Genomic DNA, 13,636 nt, shown 5'->3' with positions numbered 1-13,636 from the left:
GAGAGAGAGAGAGAGAGAGAGAGAGAGAGAGAGAGAAGCAAAGTGGCACTTGCGCTCGGCGTTTTACCAACGTAACGGCGCGTCATTCGTGCTTGGGTCGCGATTTTTCGCGCGCTCACAAAGCAGTCGCCGCTGCTCGCGAATTTCCTCTCCCCGGGAAAATTGGCGGGACTCTCTCACTCTCTCTTTCCTTTACGCGAGGTCGGTGATTAATCTTGCCAAGGGCAAACCCGAGTACCAGTGGAAGACGTAGCGCGCATTCGGAATGCGCACTCGTGCGTAATTCTTCGACGGCAGCGACGGGACGCCCGTGCGCTATAAACAAAAGCGAACGGGGAGAGAAAAAAATGGCCACGACGAATAAGGCACCGCGCGCGCGTTTTCCCATTGCACATTCACGATCGCGCGTCACCATTCGCATTCGCTATCCCTATCATTCTCTCTCTCTCTCTCTATCTCTATCTCTCTCTATCTCTCTCTCTCTCTCTCTCTCTCTCTCTCTTCCACCCCCCACCCCCGCTGTGATTCCGTGTGCTCGGTATAAGCGTGAGTTCGACGTAGAAACGCCAATTTCTTGATGCGGAAAGGAGTAGGAAGACGAATTGATAGAGATTTATTTGCACAAGCGGGGGTTGTACATATTGAGCACCGCGCGTCGCTACTCAAAGGAGCAATGGAATAGACAGTTTTTCGCGTGACATTGAGGCGCGTTTAGACAAAGACCAACCAGTCATTATTCCGTCATTATGGTCTTGTTTCCTCGTGATAATGCCAGATATTCACCAAAGTATCCCCCCCCCCTACTCGAACGGCCAAACACCAGATGCATTCCCGAGTCGCCCTCTCCCGTGCACACACGCGCACACACGCGCACACGCAAGCACACATGTATCTATCATCGTCACGGAAGTCGACTCGAAGTTTGACAATTGTGTCATTGTATCGAGATACGATCCGCGTACCGTATTAGCCTTTACGAGCTTGCAGAGTGGAAATTATCGTAGTGCGTCTCTCGTCTTTTTATCTGCGAATCTCTCTCTCTCTCTCTCTCTCTCTCTCTCTCTCTCTCTCAGTCTATCTCTATGTCTCATTCGAGTTTAATTTTTCGACGCATTTCTATTTGTTGCACAGACTTTTAGGTCCCATTTTTATTCGTCTGCGCGCTCGATTACTAAATTAATCTTCTGGATATTATGCTAAAAATTTGTCGCTATTGTCTATCCTCCTATCTACGTTGCAATTACCTCCGGAGCATTATTACTTTTGATGGCTGATGTAAAAGTTAGATTAATGAAAACGTGCGTACTCTATCTTATAATTACATGTAATTGATTAGTAATTGCTATTTTTAAAAACAATGGAAACTTTATCTAGGAATACGATCAGCCTATAAAATAAGTGACGTTAGGCCATCTTTCGAGCATACGGAGATACGTAGGAATAAATTCAGTCATCCTTCGATCAGATGGATATAAAAATAAATTATAGAGTATTGCTGGACAATAACGACGACTTGCGACTGTATTTGCGTGAAGTTTAGCCGCGAACACTCGCGTTGCATACGAATCTGCTGAATACAATAAGCTAGATGCTCGAGGCAGATATTATTTTATGGCAGAAAAATCACTGTGGCGCTCAAAAGCTTAGGTAATAATGAATGGCAAAAGCCAGTCGACATCCATAAATTCGTCAACGATAAATTTCAGGTTAGGCTGCATACGGAATATGCGCTTGTATTGATCTCAACCCTTTTAGGTTATGTATGAAGCGTAGCAATGCATAAGCGTGCATTAACTTGCGTATGTAATATCGTTCGGGCTTTTATTCGTAATGGGAGCTCGGCTGAAAAAGGCAAGAGAATTTACCAATTATTTATACACGGATAATTCCTTAGAATCTTGCAATACAGCAGATAGATTAATTTATAGAGATAGCGCTCGATTTGTCCGCGTCGCCTGTCAAATGCGTCGCAATTTCAACGACACTTTCGTCTAATACGATGCATACGTATCCTTCGTATGAGAGAATAAAGGGCAACGAACAACGGTCGATGATCGTCCTCGTATTTTCTTCGATATTGTTGCAAGATCGCGGACTCGTCGATGGTACGCCAAATTGCCGGCGACTTTTCGTAGTCGTCGCGGCTCCTTTGAGAATTCAATTGCTTGTGCACAAATTATTCCTTTATTCCAGATGCCAATTTCGTGTTTTTGTAAGTTTGTAGCAGCTATGACGATTCGTGCTCGACAACAACATATTCCAACATTGCGTATCGTATGAAAATGTCAATCCTTACCTAGCGGTGTTCTGGCAATAATGTTCTAGAAACAAGGTTATGTTATTCATGCTGTTAGTCAAAATCTGTGAGTGAAACTCAAAATCGAAGAGCACGCTCGTGAGAACGAATTATAAAATGAGAAATTATTTGATCAATGCTGTTTATCATTTGTAGGCTTTAAGAGAGAAAAGAAATTGAAATACGTCATTAATTTATCACCAATGACTGATTACTGTATGCAAATTGGAGGCCCAGTTCCTTTTTTTTTTGTGCTTGTGTATAACTAGTGTTTTGAAATAATAAGTCGTACCACTGGCCGTATTTTTTTCTCCCTTTTTTTCCTCTCTCTCTCTCTCTCTCTCTCTCTCTCTCTCTCTCTCTCTCTTTCTCTCACTCACTCAGTCACTCTTTTAAAATAAAAGCTATTGATGTAGGACGAAAACAAGTTAAGTTCAAGATCAGACGATCGGGACCAAGGAATGGCCGCATTTTTCATAAATTCGGCCTCATTTCAGTGCGCGTGGCTTTTCAATTTTTCAGAGGCGAGTCTCTATATGGTAGCCGAAGAATACATCTTTCTCGCGGGTCCACTTGACAGATGATTATGAGATTCTAATTTATGAAAGGTCATATATTTCTCAGAGCATCAGCTGTGGAGGATCACAGTGATTTATAACTTTCAATCCTAATAACTAATATTCCATATTGCGTCATCAGTTGGATAGTTGGATACATTCGCTTATTTCATTATTCAATAATTAATTCCGAGTACCGTGGAATGACTCTACTCTTTTGAAGCTTTTTACTCTTGTAAAGTCACGTGCATATGCACATTATTAATCGAATTCCATAATTGATATTCATTGCCATCTAACTGTTTTTACAGTTTCATTTGAGTGTGATACCCTCCATCCAAAGAAATGACATAAATCTAAGGTATTCAATGTACCTTCTATTTCACATATTCAATAATCGAAGATTATTTATTTCGACAATCTTGATTTTAACTATTCACATACAAACGTACACATTTACATTGAATACAGTCACTGGTACTGATTTTATTCCCTCAAGATTCAGTTTACTTATCACTCCATATTTAGCATTCTATCCATATAAATGGTCTTCCAATTTAAAAGGCCATGAAGCATAAGCCGTCTAAAGCAAAGTATTAACTAATTCTAGCACCAATTACGCAAAATAATCGTCCACCTTTGATCTATTGCCTTTGAAGTTAAATTATACGCATCTATCCTAAAAATTTTGCGCTTGTAGTCATTGTTTCTCTCGCCCCCTCTGTCACATCCCGTATTACCATTTTAAAAGGCAGGCAACGACTCTATCTCGCCGTGTTCAGTGCCCGATCTCGATACACAGAGAAAACCGTTAATTGACGCTTAAACGTTATTCTTAAAGCGATAATCATTCGGCTGAGAAATAATCCGCTCAAAAGCGCACGGCCCAAGTTCAGTGACGCCGCGTTGAAGAAAAAAAAGAAAAGTAGAAAGAGCGCGGATTTATCTGATAATATCCGAGCGCTTTATACGTATGTCCCAAGTTTTATCGGCGAGCGAAAAGTTATCTGTCTTTTTTTTCCATTTTTTTTTTTCAACGACGTAATAAATGCGTACGTATGTTTACGGCGCACACGTGGAGCACTGCGAAGCCTTTTTCCTAATGAGGTCCTTTACGCACAAGCGAGCGAGCCACGGTTAAGTCTTTCTAATGCGATAATTATAAATTATCGGCATGTGGATCGTTCGCTTCACTGGTGCTCTCTCTCTCTCTCTCTCTCTCTCTCTCTCTCTCGCTCTCTCCTTTTCTCCATCTATCCACCTATCATATATTTTTATCTATCGCTCTATCTCTTTATTTACCTATTTTTCTTATTTTAGTTTTTATAATGCCCCATGATCAATAAAAAAAAACTCACGTGCTTATTTATTTTAATTAAAACTAGCGTTTTCGTATGTGTATATTTATTCCTATCGGGATACGTAAATGTGTAAAAAATTAGTATTTTCAAGTTGTGGATTCGATAATAAGACAAAGTGTCGACACTTGACTCAAGATGACTTTTCTGCACTTCATTCATCGATCACAAGATTCTTGGTTCGCTCGTATTTTTAGATTTCTTATCAGTGTCATTGCTCTCTTTTTATATTATACTTTTTTATATTGTTAAGTTTTTTATATTATAAACTATGATGTTGCACCAACATGCAGAAGGAAAAACATGCCATCAGATTTTCAAGAGTACGAAAATTACCGCTGATTTTAATATTTTATACTTAAATAGAATTTTTCTCAATGAGAAATTTGAGTAGCTTAATGTCCCTCAATTTATAGGAAATAAAATTAAAATTTACATTATGCGCTACGCGTTCTCATTAACATTTTTATTTTATCATATTGTAAAATTACATACATCTTCATCACATTCATTTCATTTTTCCTAATCGAGCAGAATTATTTCCATTACATACTGAACAACTTTTAATAATTTGACAATAAACGTGGATTTTTCGATTTCTAGCAAGTTCTAAATGATAAATATTAAATTTGATGAACTTGTTTATTGAAACTTTTTTTCGAACTTAGCAATTCTACATTTCTTTAATAATTTATATTTTACATGATTTAATTTTTGTATTGTATTATAGAAACTTTTTTAGTAAACTTAGAAAATCCTTTTAAAATCCTGACATAATCGGCCAACTGAAAAATCCAAATTATTCACATTATGATTATACATAGAATAATAAAGATTTTAAATTGTGATTCAAAATTAAAATACTATATTACTATTCCAAAAATATATATTAAAGTTGTCGATTTGTAAGAAGCGAAATAATAATAAATAGGTTTGTCCTCTACATTATTCATCTTATTATACAATGTGCATAGATCACAAATTTGTGTATTCGTTATGAAAAAAGGCTATATTCTTAAAAAATTAACGAATTGTATCGATGAAATTAGCCATCGATAACATAATTTTTAAAACTTTTGATAATATTTTTCTTAAAACAAAAAAAAAAAAAGAAAAAGTCCTTTTTTGTTCATAAGAATGCTATATAATTCTGAAAAAAATATTTCGGCACATGTGTAAATATAATTTTGAAAGTTAACAAATATGTACTTAAGATTAGACATGTAAGATTAGATATGTGCTAGATTAAAGTAAATATTATTTTAATTTTACAATACATTCCTCCTCGAGATACGCACAGCTTTAAGCAAATAATTATTCATTACTATTTTAAATAAATATTTACAAAAGAAGTGCAGCAAATTAGTTTACAGTGTATGTGCACTTACTATACTTTGAGAACATGCATATATCTATACATATAGAAAAGTTTAAAAATATTCTTTAACTTTATTAGGAAGAAAAGACAATAAAGATAGGCATACATGAAATAAGCTATTATTAACAAGTGTATTAGCTTTTTACTTCTAGTGAATTTTAAAATATTACTACTAGACATTTAGAGGACATTTTTGCATTCTAGAGGAAAATGACGGTGAACAAATCGATCGGTAGACCAACTACATTCGTACATTTGTGCGCCAATAAGAAGCGACTCGCCTTCGTAGTGCAAGATTTTTTTGAAACCAAGTGGTACGCACTTTATTCGCGAATAAACGTGGAAGAGCGCATTTTTCTTCATTCTATGGGCGATCGCCGAGAGTGAGGCTAGAAAGAGACGGATGAGCAACGATGAGTGCTTGCGATTGTGGCTTACGTACGGGAGACAATTGCTGTCATGGATTGCTCTATTGACCCACGGGCGAGCACGTCAATTCTATTTTTAAATTCTTTCAGACCCCCCCCCCCCCCCAACCCCCCCCCCCCCCCCCCTACCTCCTACCACCGTCAGCGATACACACATACCATCGTCAGCAACGAGTCTGGCGCTCCTCAACTCCAGACTCGTTCCTGGCTTAATTAATTATTTAACGTCGACCGTAGCCCCAGACTCGCACACTTATCACCCGCGATATCGGACTGCGCGAGTGCTCGCGTGTGTTTGTTGCTGCGTAATCGCGCCCAGTGCAGCTGTACCCTGTAATGCTAGTTGCGATTCGGCATAACTAAAGCTGCAATTGTTTACGCATGAGCAGCAATTAGGAGCATTCAGTTTCTTTTAATGCCAGACCGTTTTTCTTTTCCTTTATTTTTACCTTTCTACTGCTGTTTTGTTCCGTTGCTTGGCTACGGCCAAGGGAGTTGTGATATTCACGTTACGTTTAAGACTTTATTAGAAGTTGATGTATTGAGGTGAATATAAATGAGGTCCTACATTGAGGTTTCGATGAATTCATATTTGAGTTAGAGCATACGAAGGATTTGTTTCACCTTTATCAGCAATAGGTAGAGTTCGAGTAGTTGATAGTTTTGCGCGTGGTATATTTATATTTATTGTTGAAAATCTTATTGTAATGTCTCGATAAAGTCATTGTGATTCTTCTATTTTTACACTTAAATACGTTAATGTAATTGTATCGTAATCGTAAGTGTATCTTCATCTTCATAATCAATGTTGCAGTTACGGACATCTTGCTATACATGAATTGAAAATAGCTTCCGATTTAATCGAAGCGAGCTTCGTTCGAGATGCGCTTGTAGCCAAAAATTAAGCACTATTAAACCGTTAACAACACCGAAGCACTAAGAAATTACAATCGCTATATCGTTATTCTCATAAAGCGCTGTAAACTGTTATTATATTTAATGAAACGGCCGGCCATACCCACAAAAAACGAGATAAGTCTCTTCCTACTGCAAAAACGTGGCTCCCTCTTCACCTCCCATTCTCTCTACCTTCTCCGCACACCCCCTCCCCCCTCCCAAATCCATCCCATCCCCCTCCCAATCCCCCTTCCAATCCCCATCCCCATCCCTCTCCCCCTCTCGCCCTCGCACCCCATCCGTGACATACACACACAAACTTCGCCAACATCCCTTGGCTTCACTTTCTCAGGACGTACTCCCGGTCTTAAAACAATAAAAATCTCGTACTTTGGATATTCCCTCGCCGCTCTCTTATTCACCATATTATTCTTTCATCGTTCCGTTTGATCCGCTTTATTCGTGCCGCTGGGCCGTAGCTTAGCCTCCATCGCGGTACAACACATAACCGCATTTACTTTTGGACTCTTTGAAGAACATCGCGCGGGCATACGGCGGTTCTTGGCCGGCGCATTAAAAGCCGTCGTGTGGTGGAGGGACGAGAAAGACAAAGGGGGTCGACGTTTTCGGCGACGTCTCATTCATGCGCGACAGTCGTGCTCGCCCCGTGAATTTCTTTCTTCACCCAACGTATGTGCCGCTTTTCTCCGCTCGCTTCTCGTTTCTCACTTTGCTCCCGCTTCCCTCCCTTCTCGCCTCTATCCTTTCGCTCTCGGAATCTTCGCGAGACGGAAGATGGCCAAGTGCGGTGACGGGGGTGTGGCCGGTCGCGGTTGAGCGGTGAAGTAGCTTTTCTAGTCGGCAGATAGGAATCATAATGGGTTACGTGACGCCACGAGCCGCGGTTGGGCCTATGCGAAATTGGTTTTTCGCCGAAGGAACGTGGACCGGCTTCATTCACCGGGGGGACAGCGCGATTCCTCGCCCGGCGAAATTACAAAGTCTGTCCACGGACGAGACACGCTTTTGCAGGCGAAAAAAATTAAAAATATGAATTATAAGCCAGTGTGCGTAACGACTCGACTGCCTCCATTCATACTCGTGAAACCTGATTATTTGTCTCGCTCGTGTTTGTTGCGTCTGTTGGTGCCCACAACTCTCTCTCTCTCTCTCTCTCTCTCTCTCTCTCTCTGTTTTCTTTTTTCTTTCCTTTTCTTTTCTTTTCTTTTTTTCTTTTTCATTCATTTCTTTTCTCAGGATGGCTCTGGCGCAGTCTAAAATACGAAGCTTAACTCTAAGAGATGTTGTCTTACGGTTGACGATCGTCCAAGCTCGTATGAATGAAATTGCGTTCTACGCACACGGAATTATTAAGTTACTCGTGTTTTTCGGATAGGCGATACGCGCTGCTGCTTAATAATTCTCAGCTAAATCGAGGTGATGGTACTTCTTATGTACGGCCTGTGGGTAGCATTTTAATTTTCAGTTCGGTGTAATTACAAATGTTTATACATATGCGCATAGATATGTGCACCCGTGCTTGTATACGTGCCAAAGTATAATCCGAGCATACAACCATTTGCCCATATACGTGTTTGTATTTCTCTGAAAATATTCGGCTGCTAATTGTTTTATGTTTTCGTTTGAAAATATAGTGACACTTCTGGGCAAGATTGAGGACTAATTTATTTTTCATTTGTAATATATACGCATACACACGCGTGCACGGGATACTCGAATGAATACAAATACTAAAATTTATCAACTTTTATGGAAATTTTGTTTCTACTTATATTTATTTACCTTAGAAACACTCGACAACTCCAATAATTTCAAACTTGTTATAATATGTTTGATAAACATATATAATAAATATTCTTAATCAATTAATTAATATAAATCTAAAATGGCTTATGTATTTATTTAAGCAAGCAAGCGCGTATGTACACGAAACCTGTTTGTTTTCAGTAGCTCGCTTCTACCGGTATTAATGGTAATCGTATATAACTCGTATTGCATTCAAGTGCTCGCAGCTTCATATTGCTATTAAATTACAGTTTTAGTATTGTATTGTCATCCTCTTGTATTTTCCTCTTGATTGTTCGTAATTTTTTAGTATTGGCCCGACAGTGAATCAAGTCTGAGAACAAGGAGATTATTTTTGCCATTTTTGCCATTATTACATTGGAATACCAGAATTATCCTATGAAATAAAAACCTTTCCATTGGATTTCGGGTATTTTCCATTCGAAGCTCCATTCACAAGGAAACATCGGAATGAAAAATCTTTAATAGCAAAGATGATATCGTCCTCGATTAGGCCGAAATTAAGTATACGTATACGACTAAAAATATGTATCAGCATAGTTTCAGCAACATGTAAAAGAAAAAAAAAGGAAAAAAAAGGAAAAAAAAAGAAAAAAAAAGAAGAGAAAAAGAAAATAAAAAAAAATTTTATTAACATACATAGCCAATGGTCAAGTCAATTTCATCGTGAGCATATTATTTATAATTCATTTATAATTCATTCATTATAATCAACGGAGTCAAAACATCTTAAATATGTTAGTACGTCAATATAGATTTGATAGAAGAACAACAAGCTTTTATCTCTTATCGCGACGTGCGGTTTATTCGTTAAATAGAAATTGCGCGCGCGTATAAGCCTCTGTATAATTTGACGCGACATTTTCTCATTAATTAAAGTGACAAAATATTAAAAGTACAGGCACACCGACTGCACATCGTCGAGCCTTTTACGCTGTGCGCACATACGAGTTGTTTGTTGAAAAAGCTTTAGAAAAGTACGCTCGTTATTAAGAAACCGGCGCCTTGACAGTCGACTTATTTACAGCACTTTCACCGCCAAGAAAGCCTATTATTACCTTATAAATTTGTGACTCGCGAGCTATACGACAAGCCTCACAAAAGCCTGCAAACGGCAGTAGAAATAAATTTACCGCGCCTATGGAAGTCCTCGGTGAAAAGGCGTTATTTAAGGATAATTTAGGGATAGAGCTTGAATTATCAGCCGCTGACCAACCTAGTCCCATCTATTTTCTTTGCAGGTCTGGGACTCGGTCCACAAACAACGGAGGAGGCCCACGCGGTGCTGGCAGCCGCCGCAGCCGCGGCCCTCCATCATCATCACCAGGGTGCCGGGGCTGGGGGCCCGGGCTCGATGAGGCCCCTGAGGCCACCCCTGCCCCCTGGGATGCTTCATACCTCGCCGCATCCTTTGGCCGGTCACCACCCACTAGCGGGACCGCATCCTCACCTCGTGCCACCCCATCCGGAGGAGGACGGGATCGTCGACGATCCCAAGGTCACCCTCGAGGGTAAAGAGCTCTGGGAAAAGTTTCACAAGCTCGGCACGGAGATGGTCATCACGAAGAGCGGCCGGTGAGTCGGGGCGCATATTATTACTTTGTCTCACTCGATGCTTCATCGCGAGTATCTGGAAGGATTTTCGGCTTTTATTTTTATTACGGGCCGCGCGTTTTCTCGTTATTTACGATTTTTCTCTCCTGGTCCTCGTTACATATTAATGTACTTACTGCCAGATGAGCCGTAGACACGAGCTATATTTTTTCTCAGTTAACTTACAATTATATCTTATCTGTTGATTTATCATATCCTCGGCTCATTACCAAACTTAAGAAAGGCGCTTCTCTCGCAGTCTTTGACTTGTTCAAAAAAAAAAAAAAAAAAAAAAAAAAAAAAAAAAAAAAAAAAAAAATAATTGCTTTAAATAATCTTTCCAGAACAATATATTTATCAACTTATAATGTACAAATTCTTAAGCTAATGTATTAATTGAATTGCTTAATGAGCAAAGGGTGGATGTACAACTACTTGACAGGAATTTTCAAGTAGATAATAAATTATTCGATTTGCCAGTCTAAACACTTCACCTACGAATACAAGTGTTTGGGCGTTATGCTTCCGAAAAAATATTTTGCCACGCAAAACCTCTCGAACATTGACCCTAAAGCATTGGCTTCCATAGCGACATCATCTCATTACAAGAGTCGCTAATTTAAAGATAATTTTTGCCTTCGAGTGCCGCGCATTATAACCAAACGACAAATTTGGCCCCGAATTATCATCAAACTGAATAATCACTCCCATTGAGCATCAAGTCATTCCCTCGTTAATGATCTCTTTCAAGCCACGTATCCCCAAATATTCAAAGCAGCACCAATTTTTAATTCAGCAACGTACATTTATAATAACATAGGCCCCCAATGACACTTGAGTTATTCCCGCGAATAATGCAAATGACGACTTCAGCGAAACGTTCAATTCATTAATGTAAACGGCCCCGAGCGCGAAACGGGAATAAAACATTCTAAGCTTCCACGAATTTTAATGCGCTCGGACAGCGACGTCCACTGTCTAGTGCGCACGCACAACGATTAGCATTCAAAGTCCCGAATCGGCCGCGATTCGCTCCGCCCTGTAATACGCGGTAATTTCCAAAATAATACAGCGCTCGCGCCCCGTTATCGACCGTACGAATCGCTCGCGGCGATTTTAACGAGCACCAAGCTCGCCGTTGATGGAGCCGACCCCGACTTTTCACCAATCTATTTTCGCACCCGCCGATTCTTATCTCCCGTCGAGCGGCTCGCGTCGATTTACCGAGCGGACCATCAGTTTCGCGCGGGTTTGCGCAATATTTTTGCTAAAGTAAGACCTCCGGGAGTCGCGCGCGCTCCAACAAATGCACGACAACCACTTCTTTCACGTCGGCGTATTTCGATCGAGCGTCCTTAGATTTTGGAGATCTATGATACGTTGTTCTTACGATAAGCGTGCGTTAAAGTACATTTGTTATTTGGACAAAATGTGGAGTGCTTTCGTAAGACAACAAAAGTTAACCGTGGACGCTGAATTCAGTTAGGAAATTTCGTAAAAGCCCATACGTTATCAAAATGAATTTTGAATCTGTATTTTGCCTTGTGGTAAATTTGATCGACACTATCGAGCTTTTAAGACTTCGGCACGAGGCTTATGACTTCATCGCGAGAATAAAATTAATGATTAAGGAAAGAAAAAATTGCCGCTGCTTTTACGTTATGGTATGATAATTTCCAAATTACAATATGCCATTTAATTCTCAAGGCAATTAAATTATGAAAGCTGTAATTTCGTAGAACGTTGTTCATAAGACTCGAATGTGACCTAAAGCTTACACGCTCGGCTGATTACTCGTAGCCGAAGCTCAGTGGCATTTAGACAAATAATTTATAATCAAGTGTATGGAGCATAACACCGTTACATTTTCACAATTTCCATTCCACGCTATCCCACCGTGATTTACAGCCGTAAAAAATTATCTACTTCCCTAAAGTAAGCGACTCACGGATTCCGGTTAGTACGAGAGAGAGAGATAGATAGAGAGAGAGAGAGAGAGAGAGAGAGAGAGCTTAGCTCCGCATTTTCTGCGCAGTATGATTAACGGAAGCTGTGTACAAAAGCGAAGAAGTAGAAATCCAAGTCAAGAGAGAGAGAGAGAGAGAGAGAGAGGGGGAGAGAGAGAGAGAGAGGGGGAGAGAGAGTATTTATTTATTTATTTTATCCAGCGTGTATTTAAAATTCAAATTTTCTCGATAAATTTCGATAATCAAAATGCCCGTTGCACGCCCGTTGTACGGCTTATTCACTTCGTGCATCCTGCGTCGGCAAAAGCTCCCACCGCGAAATTTTCATCAACGGGCTCCATCGTGTATTGTGCCCCTCCTTTTTCATCGCGCTCCTTATGCATATTGGGCACACTCGCGGGAGCTTAGAATAATTGATATCGCCAATGGTGGCCGGGGCCCCGTGGCGCTCGACGAAAGGCGCATTTTTCCGGGAAAGCAGCCGGAATTTCGCGCCGGCGAAAGCTGTCAAGCCGGTAATTTCATCAGCCTCTCAAATGTAATAATAGTAATATTACAAAATATGCAAAATAGTAATATTACGAAATCTTTTAACGAACCTTCATTATCCTCTTCGATTTTCTAGTTAGACTGTGATATCTTCTCCAGCTTGCGTTGGAAATTATGCTCGATCAATTAATTACATCGGACTTCTTTGTTCTCATTTTCTTGGCAGAAGCGATTTACGCGTTTTTGTGGAAGTGGAAAAATCCATTGTAACATCGATCGCTCTGTAATTGAATAATAATGCGAATATCGAAAGACACATTATTCGATAAAGAATAAAGTCTTACTTGGCTGATATTTTTCAAGTTACCTAACTAAGCCTTGGTCATGCAGGTAGATCAAAGCCTAAGGATCGAGACATTTGAGCGTATGCTTAATTTTCCGAAAGTAGAAGGTAATTATTGGCCGGAATAGAATATCATGGCGATCTTTAATCGCAAGCAAAGTCGCGACTATACTCGACAATGGCAAAAAGGTGATGATGGAGCAATTTTCCACTTTCAACAAAGAATAAAGCCAATGAGGCTCAAGCTCTAACTTAAAAAATCCAATGACCTTTTTCTTCAAAGTCAACTTTTATTTTTTAATCCTGATTTTAAAAGTCTATACGTCTATTATTGTCGTATTAGAAGCTCTGAGCATCAGCTAATTATTCGCTTTGGATCCCGCGAAGTAAAAAATTTTTCACTACTTGAACAAATAGGATATTACAGCTTTTGATAGAAGCAAGCAAAAGCTTTTCGCAATGAATTGGTCGCGGAGGTGGAGGAGGAGGAGGAGGAGGAGGAG

General features: G+C 39.8%; 1 protein-coding gene across 1 annotated transcript in view; it reads left to right on the top strand.

The window, feature by feature from the left end:
- bi (T-box transcription factor bifid) overlaps positions 1–13,636 on the top strand; it is a 126,425-nt gene that overhangs the window by 3,465 nt on the left and 109,324 nt on the right. The window contains exon 3 of the mRNA XM_011504802.1: positions 9,983–10,316. Coding sequence (XP_011503104.1) covers positions 9,983–10,316 — 334 coding nt within the window. The remainder of the gene's footprint in view (positions 1–9,982; positions 10,317–13,636) is intronic.

The sequence above is a fragment of the Ceratosolen solmsi genome, unplaced genomic scaffold, assembly GCF_000503995.2.
Source record: "Ceratosolen solmsi marchali unplaced genomic scaffold, CerSol_1.0 scaffold70, whole genome shotgun sequence".
Classification (NCBI taxonomy): Eukaryota; Metazoa; Arthropoda; class Insecta; order Hymenoptera; family Agaonidae; genus Ceratosolen; species Ceratosolen solmsi.
Note: the sequence above shows the minus strand (reverse complement) of the source record. Positions and strands in the feature narration are given on the sequence as shown.